The sequence below is a fragment of the Sinocyclocheilus rhinocerous genome, unplaced genomic scaffold, assembly GCF_001515625.1.
Source record: "Sinocyclocheilus rhinocerous isolate Xijiao unplaced genomic scaffold, SAMN03320098_v1.1 scaffold1542, whole genome shotgun sequence".
NCBI lineage: Eukaryota > Metazoa > Chordata > Actinopteri > Cypriniformes > Cyprinidae > Sinocyclocheilus > Sinocyclocheilus rhinocerous.
Genome location: NW_015666540.1, coordinates 418,052 through 432,695, shown reverse-complemented (window position 1 = coordinate 432,695; position 14,644 = coordinate 418,052). Strand labels below are relative to the sequence as shown.

Genomic DNA, 14,644 nt, shown 5'->3' with positions numbered 1-14,644 from the left:
TTTTTTTTATTTAGTCATTTAGCAGACGCTTTTATCCAAAGCGACTTACAAATGAGTTTATTGAGGCAAAAGTCATAGTTAATGGTTTGTTAATAGCAAGAATTGAACCTTAAAATAAAGTGTGAGCGATAATGTGTAGGAAAATAAAAATGGAAATTAAAAAAGGAAAAGAAAAAGCATAGGAAATAAAACACACACACAGATAATATAATAAATAAAAAATAATGGAAAATATACTTGCAATTTTCTGCCAGGACATTATCCAGTATAATTTTATGGATAACCGCTAACGGTTAACTGTAATATTTCCGTTGAAATTAAAATAGGATGGGAAAATAGGATGGGAAAAAAGGAAAGAAAAAGAAAATGAAAAAGATGAAAAAAGGTTGGAAAATGAAAAGAAAAAAAAAGGGCACAGTTAAATTTTGCATTAATAAAACATGCATGAGAGAAAGTTATAAGAGTGAGCCTCTGGCAAACAGAAGGCTAAAAAAGTGTAATGACAAGAAGAGACTGCATGTCAGAGGGTGAGCTAGAGAATAACACATCAACATGGAACTTCCAATCCGACAAAACCTCTTTGTGACAAATACCAGACCACAACCACTTATTCTGCTCTGACTCTGGCACATCCTTTACCTTAGAAGATAAATTAGACAAGTAAAGAAATTAAAACAGAGAAGTGTGATGAAGTTCAAAGGGCAGCGCTAACAGCACTCACAGCCTTCTGTTGTGCCAGTGAGAGGCTGTTTAGTAAGCTCACGCTTCACTTGGTTTAACTCAGGACCCGTTTAATGACATAAAAGCAGCACTGCTGGATCAAATTAGCACAGCCACGTGGAAACTGACCAAAATAAAGAGAAAATGGACAATTACAGTCAGACCGCCAGTGGAAGGGGGCCTGTCATATTTCAACTAGGATGTGTGTGTTACGGTTTCTGTGTCCACGTGCAATTTTTCTTGTCCTTTTGACCATATATTATTAAGTATATGCATATGTGCATGTGTCCTATTTTTCCTTGTTCTTCTGACCATAACTCTTTATGGAATTGATGCAAGATCCAGTCTCGATATGGCATCCAAGTGGTTTGTCATTGCTACTTGGACTAAGAAGGAGCTGTTATTGTCCGCAGTCTAGACTATTCACCTAGTTCTAAAAGCTATTACAAATCATTTATAAAACTTATCAACACTTCATGGCTGAATTATAAAGTTGTCAGTCACTGAGCTCGGCTGAGAGGCTATAATAACAGAGGCTTCTAAATGAATCCCAGAGGACAATAAAAACAACTTCATCCTCACATTCCACATTTATGAACCAAACATCTCTAATGAGTGCATATGCATTCATGTGTTTTCTCAAGGTAGTGATGGAGAGAGTGCATCTGCCTGTCTGGGAAAGTGTACAAAACAAACGTCAATCAAACCTGGGGCGTTTCACACAGCTGCATGCATTTATGCATGCGTGAGTAACCTGTGTGCAGGTCCAGACGAGATCTGCGCATGTTTTTTGCATTTTCTGCACTGATTTTAAAGCTAAATATGTGCTGAGAGTGCTACACTTTGAAATCATTACTGAATCAGCAAACACATTTAATGAATCAAAATTAGTAAGGGATGTGCCGAACTTTCAGAATGACAGGCGTTCCAATTCTGTGGGACAGATCATGCCTGCTGTAATGCACCAATGCTTAGTGAAGAAAACGATTAGATGGGTCTGGTAGGCAGAAATGACTTCACATTTGTGGGAAATATCCAGACAGCCCATAAACACCTCCCTTATCTACTGCTGCAAAAATGTGTTGGTAAGGGTTTACAACGATAAAGTAAGAGCAGCATTCAAGAAACAGACACATGTAGACACAGTGCAGTTCAGTCAATATGGTTGAAATTGAGTCTTGTTTCCACAGCATAAAATAGCAGTTCCCTTTCAGTCGGTCACTCTCGACGTCACGTCGGATGACCGACGAAATTGGGATCTCGCTTAGAGAGACCAATCTACTTCGAGTGTAAACTAAACGAGCCAATGCACATTGGCATGCGATTATTGCATCCAGCTGCCGCTGATCACAGCGTAGGCAGCAGATGCAGCGCATATTCAGCTTTTCGCTTCGGAGCCGAGCGATCACATCGTTCTGCTCCTGACTACTCTACTGAGAGAAGAAGACTGAACGAGTTCAGCACTGATGCAATGCTACATTTCTCCAAATCTGATGAAGAAACAAACTCATCTACATCTTGGATGGACTGGACTGGTGTTCAGCAAATTTTCATTTTTGGCTGATCTATTCCTTTAATAATTATTAGTTCATGGAATCAGTAAGCATAAGCGCTCGGTGTGGTTAACATTACAGAAGTTGTTTGGTGTTGGTTTCTTGCCTGTGTCTCATCCTGATGTCAGGATTCTGTGCCAGAATGAATCTGTCGGTCATCCGACGTGACGTCTCCGTTCCCTCCTTCAGGGAACGAGGGTTACCATACGTAACCGAGACGTTTCTCTAGCTCTCTCTTTTTTTTTTGGAGGGTGACAGGACAATAATTATGAAATAATTATTAAGGCTGTCAGTCTAAAATAATTAATGTCACTTAATCTTTTTTATAGTTAACATGAAATTCTTTTTCAATGAAAGAAGATTAAATAATATGCTATTTGAAACTGAAATTTATGCAAGAGTGCTCTTTATTTGTTCAAAAACAACAAATTATTTCCACTATTGTTCAAAAAAATTTGGTGTCAGTAAGATTTTGTAATGTTTTTGAAAGCGGTCTCTTTCGTGAACCAAGGCTGAATTCATTTCAGTAAATATTGTAAAATATTATTACAATTTAATAAAAAAATTCTCACATTTATTCCTGTAAATTTTCAGCAGTCATTACTTATCATAAATCATAAGCTGATTAAGAGAGCGTAAGAAACATTTTTATTTATTATTATAAATTAAAATGATTACTAACAGTTGTGCCGCTTTTTGTGGAGACTGATTCTTTTCAGCATTCTATACTGAATTGGAAGTACAAAATAAATCTTTTATCAAATATAAATATCTTTACTGTCAATTTTAAATTTTTTGTTTTCTGAAAAAAAGCTTTGATGATAATTAAATTTCACCATACTTCAAAAAAGCCAAAAAAATTAATGCAATTGACGTTTGTTAAACATCTTGTCTGAGTTTGATTTATCAGTTCCAATCTGCTCCAAAGATTCAGATTAGTTAGAAATCACACAATACAGGATACAACCGATATGATGTCAAACTGAATATATGCATTAACGAGTTAACTACGACACCCCAACTAATTATATATTAGTCCCCAGTTCCTTGTCTCATATTTAACATTCATCTTAGATCAGTTATCCTGTCAGAGATAGTTTCAGACTTAGCAAAAGATGTTTGGGAAAATATACATCACTATTTCTAGACGATGTTGGACAACAAGGGGAAGATAAATGACACTCATATAAATTTATGTTCAGTAAAGTAAGTGGTAATGATTTTATAGCTTAGTATACCAGCAAGCCTCACAGACAGCTTCCCAGCATATTGTTGGAGTTCATGGATTAAGCATGATTTAGGAGGCCTCCCAAAAGATCTCCACTGAGAACTCAGACCTGCTTTGTATTTGTATTTTGTATTGTGGACTATAGAACACAGATGCTTAAATGTGCAAGCACAAGCATGTAAAAGCTTGTAAATTAGTTTATAAATGCATGGAATATGTTTGTGTCTGTGTACATGAGATCTGTCACATGCTAGATCGCACCTGGAATTGGGCTTGAGATTTTCAACAGGGAGGTGGGTTCCACTTGAGGATCTGGTTGACCATCTGTTATTTAGGACATCATCATAGGATGCACTGTGTACCATATAGCCTATAAAAGAGAAGGCGAACAATTAAAGCATACTCTAAATGTGAGAGATTCAAAAACTTTCAAATAAATGAGCATGTATTGGTCATGTCTGTGCAGAGATTCCTCAATATAATTCTAGTTCCTTATTATGTCATGGAAAGACTAAACTCCTGCCAAGGCAGCAGGATGTATATAAAGCACATGCGTGTATTTTCCATCATTTAATATGAAAGAGAGAGGCAGTGCAGGAGTGAAGCTTATGAAAGAAGGCAGGACGACTGAAAAGGAGTGAAGCAGAGTGGAGAAAAAAACATTTTTATTAAAAGAGATTGTTGGAGAAACAAGGTTCTGCAAGCAATGTCAGTTGTCGATAACCATCATTTGCTAACTTTACATAAAATACGATTCAAAAGTTTGGGCTCAGATTTTTCGGATGGATTTCTGGGGTCTGTGATGGCAACGCTGAATTTTCATTAGTCTTCACATATACAGTATACTGTATATGCACACACTAATAAATATTATGTTGAATTTGTAAATGTACAGTATCATGTACAAATAAATGCTTTAGGTCTAGTGATGCAAAAGGCACCATGAAACCCCTACAGTAACATTAGACTGCCTTGTACAATTTTATTCAAGAGCATGTGGATGTTATTTTTCATGTGTTAAAAAAGTTGCTCCATTCATCGGTTATCGGTTGTCAGTTGGCAGGGAATCCCCCGCATTTAAACCTCCGCACACATCATATCATGACACTAACAGTGGCTGTGGGAATTGCCTCCCTGTTTGTGTGAATCAGGATGAAACTGTCAGGGTCAATATATTAGAGAAGTGTTACATATAGTTTTGTGTTTGGTAATGCACATTAAATGGAAACCAGGCAGCATGTAAGACAGTTGGGGTACTTCAGAATAAGGTATTTCAGCGCACTATCCTCCATCTTCTTTCAAAACCATACAAACAAAATTACAAAATTAAGCCAGCTCTATTGATTTTACAGTAAACACAGCTTTCTATTAAAGTGAGATATATTATGGAATGTGCCAATTCACAAATGACAGCGCTGTATGCCTACACACTTAAGTGGATAGATCCGTCATGATGTACTCACCCTCATTTTATTCATTTCTTTCTTCTGTGCAACACAAAACAAGATGTTTTGAAGAATGTTGGGTGACCACTGACTTCCAATATATGGATGACAAAACCTCTCAAAATATCTTCTATGTTCCACAGAAGAAAAATTCATGAATGGTTTGGAATGACACGAACAACAGAATTTTCATTGTTGGGTGAACTATCCCTTTAACGTCATGCTATTACCAAACGAGGAAAGCATGCAGCTAATTAGCTAATTGCATAGCAGTCTTTCTCAATTTTCAAATCACTAAATTCATGTTGACATGTCTGATGCGCCTTTTCTCTATCAGTATTTGGTGCTATAAATCTTTTTCAGTGTTGCTATCAAACAGGCCCATGCATGATCAACTTGCTTTATGAGATTTACACATTGCAGATAGAGGAACAGAACATTATAAGATTAACCATAAACTGGATTGGGTGTTTTTCACATCTATTTGATGCATTCTAAGAAATCGCTGCACATTTGGTATGTTGGAAAAAGCAGCTGAAATGCAGTCCATGGAAAATAAAACCACTCATCTCGAGCATAAATCAAGTCATAAATAATGCAGGACTTGTTCAATTTAACAAAGTCATTTTTTCAACTGGGATCTTGACTTTAATCGTAAGCCTAAATCCGATCTCCAAATGATATAAGATGCAAAAGAAAGCTTGTAAATTTGTATATTACATCAAACATTGTGGTGAAACTTACAGACAATCAGAAGTCATTTTTTCACAGTTCTGCAACTGCAAAAGCATTTTTTTTAAATAATAAAAAAGGAACTGCTACACACACTCACCAGACACCATGTCATCTTTCAGTGGAAGTGCCCAGTCCAAAATTACAAACGAGTGACAGCCCTCCATAGCAACCACAGTGACATTATGGGGCTTGTTTTTGGGTGGCTGCTTTTGATTGATTGATTGTTGTTCCTTCTCCATCAAGTCTGCTAAGACATCCACTTGAAGGTACTCCAGAGCCTCGGTCAGGGAGCAGGGAGCTCCAGGGTCCTTACGGATGTAGTTTACATATGGAGCTGAGGAAAAGCAGAGAAAGGGAAAATATGTACATTTAGGAAATACGTTAAGGCAACTGCAATGTTGCTACTTTAATATAAAATGTTTTATTACAGTTAAGCAAATTAACAATTTGAGTGATGATCTGAACTGATCTTATAACATTAATTTCATAATGCCTTGTTTGTCCCCCAATTGCTTTTTTGGCAGCAACACTTGAGCTGATTGTATTTCACAAATTTGTGTGAAACCTGATCTGAACATCTGTAAAAAGTCACATGATCAAATAGAAATAGTGCAGAATTATACATATTTATTCTTTATTTTGCATCATAACTTTTGTTTTAAACTTTTCAAAATAAAAAAAGAATGAAATTAATTTAGGTAAATAATTAATTTATAATTATTATAATTATAAATAATTAATTAATTTAGGTATACATAAAATCATTTTTCAATGTGCTCTCAGACTTTGGACTGTATTATGTATACACTACCGTTCAAATGTTTGGGGTCTGTAAGGTTTTTTTGTTTGTTTGTTTTTGACTCTTATGCTTACCAAGGCTGCATTTATTTGATCAAAAATAAAGTAAAAACAGTAATATTGTGAAATAATAATATTGTAATATTGAATATTTAAATAGTAATATTGTAATATTATTTTGTATTTTAATATGTTTTAAAATATAACTTATTTCTGTGATGGCAAAGCTGAATTTTCAGCAGCCAAGTGTCACATGATATTTGTTTTTTTCATAAATCATTTCTTATTATCAGTGTTGAAAACATTTGTGCTGTGTAATATTTTTTGTGGAAAGCATGATACAGTAATTTTTTCCCTGATTCTTTGATGAATAAAAAGTTCAAAAGAACAATTTATTTGAAATTTGTAACAACATAAATGTATATACTGTCACTTTTGACCAATTTAATGCATCCTTGCAGAGAAAAACTTTAGTGAAATTGTCTTTCAATTTCAGTTTTAATTGCTGCAACTATTAATACAAAAATGATTGCAAAACATCCACTGATATTTGTGCAAACTGACAACAAATAACATGGTGCTGGAAGTTCCGTTTAGTAAGCATTACATTTCCGTTGTGTTGTTTGCATTAGATTGATGTCCTAGTTTAAGAATGAATCCAATTTACTCTTGCTCGTGGTTACAGACAATAAAAGCTACCATTGTTGATATTTTGCTGTAGACTTTTTCTTGTTGGCTCAATGAAATGTTGTTATTTCTGTCGTCCCACACAGTGCCAGCTGGATCCGCAGCTGTGAACACTTCCAGAACTCCTCGTCCGATTGGGCCACAAGATTCACACCTGGAGCTAATCAAAAGCCCCATGTGATGTTGACCCTGATACAGAACAAAAAACACACTTCTGTGCATGTGCCTCCGCTGAGACTCAAACACACATACAAGCTGCACTCGTTACGGGTGTTAAACCAAAAGCCACAATACAGTGTGATTGGGAGAAAAACTGAACAATGCATAAGAATAAGCGTCAAGACACAGCTTCTATGTACTTCTCATACACACAGCAAGCACTACAACTACTGCATTTACACCTACAGAGAGAGTCGTACGGCAAGGTGGGAGCAAACACAACAGAGATGGTTTGAAATATAGTGGACTTGTTGGTGGATCTGGAGAGCAGAGAACACCCGAGCATATTAAAGCCATAAATATTTAAGGAGACGTCTGAGGTTTGGGCCAGAAGGAAGCCACTCTCAGCTGATATCAGCACATTTAGCTCATGGCGTTTTATTTAGGGCTTCTTTCTTGACATGTTTCTCTGTTTAAATGGCTTGCATATGTGTAAGTATGTGCCTGTTGTGCAGCCCAAAATCTGGAGTGTCAGGATTTATCTCTCCATGCATTGAGGATGAGACATTTTACCAAAGAGCTGTGTTATGGGTATGATGCTTGTTTTGGTTGAGCTAGACCTCGTGATGTTGACTTCTTTTAAGTGCTTCTCCTTAATCATTGACGCTTGCCCCATCATTTTAATGTATGACTGCTTCCTCAACTAAATTTTACTATGACTTCAATCGCCTCCTCTTGTACCCATTAGTACAAATATCAGCATTATGAGGCCAAATGCTGTAGCCACAGCCTGGAACATGCAGTATTTCTATACAGGCACAGCTTGGTTCCTCGGTTCTTTCAATAATCATACTTTTGTATTTGAAAAGCTCAGCGGTGCTTCTGGCTCCACTGGTCTAAATGGTGCTGTTATCTCTATTTCCTCGCATAGCTCTACTGGGCATAACCATTTTCTAATACTGCAATATAAATACATTACAATCACCAACCTAGGGACCATTGAGGGCCTCCCTCATAAACAATGAGCAGTTGGCTCATAATATTTTTCTCATCCTTCTGCTGTTTTCTTATGTATCTAGCCAGAGCAGTTGATGTCACATTTCTGCCAAGACAAGCACATTAGAGGAGCCATGAAACAGTAGGAGCTCTTGGATTGCTGGCTAATGATCAAAAAACAAAACCTAGGCCACGATGACCCCTGTTTTGTCATAAGATATGCATTTGAGAAATGCAACAAGTAACTTAATCAGTGATACCGGAGTCTCAACACTTGTGTGCACTGTGTTTAAGCAGGTTTAGGGCTATCAGTCAAGTCAACATTTCAAATTAATTACATATGACTATTTATTATTCAAATGATTAATTTAATACCATGCTAATATTTCAGATCAATATATAAACACCAATATTTGCTAAGAAAATACTAAAATAATTGTAACTGAAAGACATTATTGTTGCAGAAAAAACTGCTAAATAGACATTAGAAAAAGCGGCATTAGAAATCAATAAAACACAATTTTTAAAAATACAATCGTTTTACAATATTTGTGTACAGATATTTGGACGTGTCATGATTAATTATAATTTTTTTTTATTGCATCAATTTTTTAAATGAACTTGTGAAATTAATAGCATAATAATTATTAACAGTGTATTGCTAATATGAAATCAGTTTGTCTGTAGATTACAAGCTTATGTAACAAAAACCTACTAAACTTAGAAAAGAAGGGAAAGAAAGAGAGAGCAAAGAAAGTAGAAAAGCTGGGTCTCCAAGTCCATTATGCTTTTGTCACATGCCTCTATTGGACACCAGACCGGACTTGTGCCGAGCTGTGGTAGATGAGCTTAGCAGGTACTTATAACTATAGCAATGTGAACCTATCTACTGCAAGTGCAGTACTGTAAAGAGTCAATGAGGGGCAGAACTAAATTTGCCAGCTGACTAGCCAAAGCTCCAGCTCAGCATAACCATTTCTGAAACTCATCTGGCACATGTCTCTGCATGCAAACTGGACCTGAAACAATGTTCCATAGCTAGGTGTAGCCTATAGCTTGTGGGGATTTAAGTTTGGAAAGATGGAGTCTGCTGAACCTAATGTTCAAAGGCTATTATAGTCAGTCTTGGTAAACGAATTCATGCTGAACCTGAAAAAGCTTGACTAGAGTCAGGTAACATTGGTTGCATAGGGTCACATCATGATTGCACTAATCCACTGCTGAGTGGAATACAATTGCACTATTTGGGAATTGGTTGGAATAGCATCCTAATAGCAATCACAAATAAAACTTTTTTTTTTTTTAATCATTTTTCTCATTCAGGCACACACCTTTATCCTAACACACATACTGAGTCTTGAAGAATTCGGGAAGGTAGCCCAAACCCACAGACATTCAGCCATAATTTATAATACCTTCACTCAGGCATTCTCAAATATTTCCTACAGAAGCTATCCACATGGAAGAACCCTCAGAGCCCCTCAAGTCAATGGACTCTAAAATAGCCTCTACCAGCACATGGTATGTAGTATTAGATGCGGACCTGAGGGTTGACAAGGTTAGTTACACTCTGGCCATAGGGGAGAGACCTAGTAGTAGAAAGTAAACTTAGAATAACATGATCCAAATAGAGAGGCTAAAGGTTAAAGTCATATTTTTTTCTTCCTCTCATCCCCCTGTTTGCTCTCAATTTACAGTATACTACTATTTAAAAGTTTGGAGTCAGTACGATTTTTTTATTTGAAAGTAGGGCTGCACGATAAATCGCATGCGATATTTAACGCGCATCTTGTCAGTAAAGCCATTCTGTAATCAGCGGTAAATCTCCATCACGTGCGTGCTTTCACATTGAGCAGCATTAACTACACAGAGCCGTTGTTCACAGACGAGCTGCGCAAAAATCGCACGAATATGAACGTGGTTTTGCGCAGCTAGTCTGTGAACAACGGCTTGTAGTCTAGTAATGATCTGATTTGGGAAGTATAACAAATCATAAATACTGATATGCAACCTAAAGCCAGGGACACACTTAACGACTAACTGAATCATTCTAAGACAAATGTGAAAGCACGCAGGTGATGGAGATTTACCGCTGATTACAGAACCGGCTTTCTGACAAGATGCGCGTTAAATATCGCATGCGATTTATCGTGCAGCCCTATTTGAAAGCAATTAATACTTTTATTCAGCAAGGATGCATTAAATTGATCAAAAGTGACTGATATTACAAAATATTTATATTTCAAATAAATGCTGTTCTTTCGATTTTGTATTGATCAAAGAATCCTGAAAAGCAACTGTTTTCAACATTGATAAAAAGAAATGCGCACCAAATAAGCATATTAGAATGATTTCTTAAAGGGGTCATATGATGCTTTTTTAAAGATCATTATTTTGTGTATTTGGTGTAACAGAATATGTTGACATGCTTTAATGTTCAAAAAACACATTATTTTTCAAATACTGTACATTATTGTAGGTCCTCTATGCCCCGCCTCTCTCAAACGCTTCGTTTTCTACAAAGCCCCCTCCTTTGACAAGCGCAGTCCGCTCTGATTGGCCAGCTGACCCTTTTATTGGTTTTGTCTGGTCGTGCCGGGAGACGGCATCACAGTATGGTGAGGGGTGTAACATTTCCGTCTCACGCTTGAGGTATTCGGCCAATCATAACGCACTGGATAGCTGGCCAATCAGAGCACACCTCGCTTTTCAGACCGATGAGCTTTGTAAAAATCGACGTGTTTCAGAAAGGCGGGGCATAGAGGAGAAACAATAATGTACAGTATGTGGAAAATAATGTGTTTTTTGAACCTTAAACCGCATAAACACATTTCATTACAACAAATACACAAAATTCTTTTTTTTTTAGCAACATCATATGACCCCTTTAAGAAAAATCACTAAAATTCTAAAATATATAAAAACAGCAATTAAATTATATAATATAACTATAATATAATACTATTTCATAATATATTACTGTTTTTACTGTATTTTTGATCAAATATATGTAACCTTGATCAGCGTAAGAGATTTCTTTCAAAAAGATCTTACAGACCTCAAACTCATCAATAATATAGTTTACAAATTTACTAGTAACTTCTTATTACGGCTTAATTTTTGTAACTATCCTGGATGTTACATCCCATAAAAGTTTTTTATTTTATTTAACAGACACTTCCATCCAAGTCAAATATTATGTAAAAATGGGCCCCTTTTACACCTGACATCAAAATATGTGTCATATCTGGATATTTTAGCCTGATTGCATTAACACCTTTATTCCCATGCATTTTCAGTGTAACTGGATTGCACAATTCAAAACTGGATCATTCAAAATTTCTTTGCAAACACCCTAGTAAAGGATGTTAATGGGGCTAGAAGTGAATAAATGGGGAGAAAAAGGTTGTAAAGTGCTCTCTTTGGCGAGAAATTAGATTCCAAGTTTAATACAATAAAATCATTTGAATCAGGTGAGAAAAACACCTGAGTGTGGTGTCTTTTGTCTTTTTTTCACACTGTGAGAGCAGCATAATTAAAAGAACTTTAGGACTTGCAAAAAAAAGCAACATAGGACTTGAATGACTCAGTCTGTCAAAGTGACATGTTTATTTACAGCACAATATCATTTATTACTTGCGTAGCTGAATGTGGATAATGAAAACATGTTTGTATTTACATCTAAATTAAATGTGGTCAAAATCTGTCCCAGACACCTGTGAATTTAATTTCAGAGATCCGATCACAATCCGATCAAACTGTGTTTTGGGTGTATTAATATTTGGCAATTCAAACGTGAGCCGACTGAAAATGCATGTGAAGGCCAGGTGTAAAAATGCATATAAACACAATTGATTACACTTAAGGAACAAGCAATTTTAGAGCCTTTGTAAACATTTTGGTTAGGAGGTAGAGATTCAAGTTCTTACAGAAGAGAAGAGAAAAATTTTGGTTAACTCTGATTGAGCTGATTGTGTGGAGTTTGGAAGATCATTCAACTACCGAGGGACAAGAAGTATTTGCATATAAATCCTAGCTAAGGTCAGCTGTATGCACTATTTTATTTGCTGCTTACAAGCATCACCAAGGGAATGAGCTGCACTTGTAGGCCAGATAAATTTCCTTCACATTCACCATTCAACTCTCAAGTGCCTCACATCTACAGGAAATGCTGAGGTGATTGGAAAGAAATTAACTGTCAGCGGCCAGTTGTGTTTCCTGAGAGATTCAATCTCAGCATGGTATTGCTGAGTTTGGAACCAGCAGGAACAGGGAATATGGTATTTTATACCAGAGTATTAACTGTTGTAATATGTAGTCAACCAAACGTATTACCTGTGAACCGTTTCTTTCCAGTCACATCAAACTCAGAAGAAGGAGTGTTGTTCAAAGGCCGTGTCTCAGGAGTTGGAGGCTGTGTTGTAGGAGTCTCTGTTGTGTGAGCCAGTGTTGTGGTAGGAAGTGGGACTGGGGTTGTGGTAGTCTCCTCAAAAAGCCCATCTGTAAAATAGAGTAGTAATTAAAAACAGGAAGAATAAAAGTCCACAGGATGCTGTATCCCACCTCACAGTGGCGTGTGAGCCAGTGTTGTGGTAGGAAGTGGGACTGGGGTTGTGGTAGTCTCCTCAAAAAGCCCATCTGTAAGAGAGTAGTAATTAAAAACAGGAAGAATAAAAGTCCACAGGATGCTGTATCCCACCTCACAGTGGCCAAAGAGTGTTTGGACACTCATGTCACATTTAAAAATGTATGAACTCCTTTGTATTATATAAATATGAAAATATGAAGCCAAGTGGCATTTATTTCAAAGAAGTGGGGTTTAAGTGACCAAAACTGCCCAGTTACTTTTTTAGGTCCACTGTACATGCAGCATTGTTTTTAAAAGTTAATGCTATTGCTCTGTTATAGTAGTGAGAATGTGACCAAACTCTTCTTTATGGTTAATATACTCTTGCCCAAGAATCCTGTCACAACAAGGAAATTACTATTGGGACAAGCCAAGTAATTAAAACTGTATGCAAACAAGCTTGTCCCTAAATGCAGCTTGGCCACATTAGCTGTCCCGTGTTCAACAAACCAGCAGAATTACATAACAAATGATTATACAACAAGGTCTAGTTATTATTCCAGAAAGGTCATCCAAGTTTGTGCACACTGAATCATACAGCTCTTCACTTTGCAACCTATAAAGGCACTTAGTATGAAAAAAATAAGAATAAAAAGCAGGAATGTACCCCCTTGAACAACAGCAAACAAATGGCATCTATAAGGTTTAATAGATTAATAGCGTAATGGAGTACAAATGGCCATACAAAAAGCAAAAGTAAAAACAAGCTGCTCGTAGCTTGGCAGCCAGTAAACAAAGCAATCAGCCAATACCATCTTCATTAATAACACCATCATCAAATGCCATGTTGACCATAACCATAACTCATCTCAGAACTGTTTTCTTAGGGAAGGTGGAAGCCAGAGGAATCCTGTTCTCAAGTGGTACAAATAAATCATTGATTTTGAATCATCGAATCTACATCAACAATTAGCTTAATATTTGACCCACAATCAGATAGAAATGTAGCATTACCTTTAAGAATTAGGAATTCACATTTCACATATATACATTTTTATATATTTAATATAAGCTTATGTAAATTTAAAGTCAGCATAAAATGCAAATTCACCCTATTTTAAATGCATGCTCCCTATTATAAATACATGTTATAGATCTGTGCCCCTCCACAACTGACAGAAAGAACACATTCATTTTTGAGTGCAAATCCCACATCTCAAAATTAGTGCTGTCAAACGATTAATCACGATTATATTATGCATATATAAATACACACACACACAGTATATATTTCGAAATTATTTACATGTATATATTTATATTCATATAATTTATATTATATATAAATATATTTAGTATATAAACATAACACATTTCTCTTAAATATATATGTGCATGTGTGTGTATTTATATATACATAATAAATATACACAGTACACACACATATATTACGTAAACAAAAACTTTTATTTTGGATGCGATTAATCACGATTAATCGGTTGACAGTACTACTCAAAATCCAATCAACAACTGATGAACAGAACCAAAACCCATTCCCCAATAATTTGTTACATTCAGATGTGAAAATTCTGCCACTAGCGTCACCAAACAGAAATGCAAAAATAGTTCAACAGAATTTTTTTTACTAGTCAGACAATAATCAGACATAATCCTTTGCTAACATTATGCCACTGGTTGGGATAATGTTGCTATGTTGTGCTAGTCAGGATGCTCAAACAAACGCACCAAGAAAATC

At 36.1% G+C, this 14,644-nt stretch overlaps 1 protein-coding gene across 1 annotated transcript in view; it reads right to left on the bottom strand.

Annotated features, from left to right (window-relative positions):
- The window catches only part of LOC107732645 (fibronectin type III domain-containing protein 1-like), a 48,426-nt gene that overhangs the window by 4,872 nt on the left and 28,910 nt on the right, over positions 1 to 14,644 (bottom strand). Inside the window, exons 15-17 of the mRNA XM_016544047.1 lie at positions 12,657 to 12,821; positions 5,779 to 6,015; positions 3,763 to 3,871 (exon numbers count right to left, since the gene is read on the bottom strand). Coding sequence (XP_016399533.1) covers positions 3,763 to 3,871; positions 5,779 to 6,015; positions 12,657 to 12,821 — 511 coding nt within the window. The remainder of the gene's footprint in view (positions 1 to 3,762; positions 3,872 to 5,778; positions 6,016 to 12,656; positions 12,822 to 14,644) is intronic.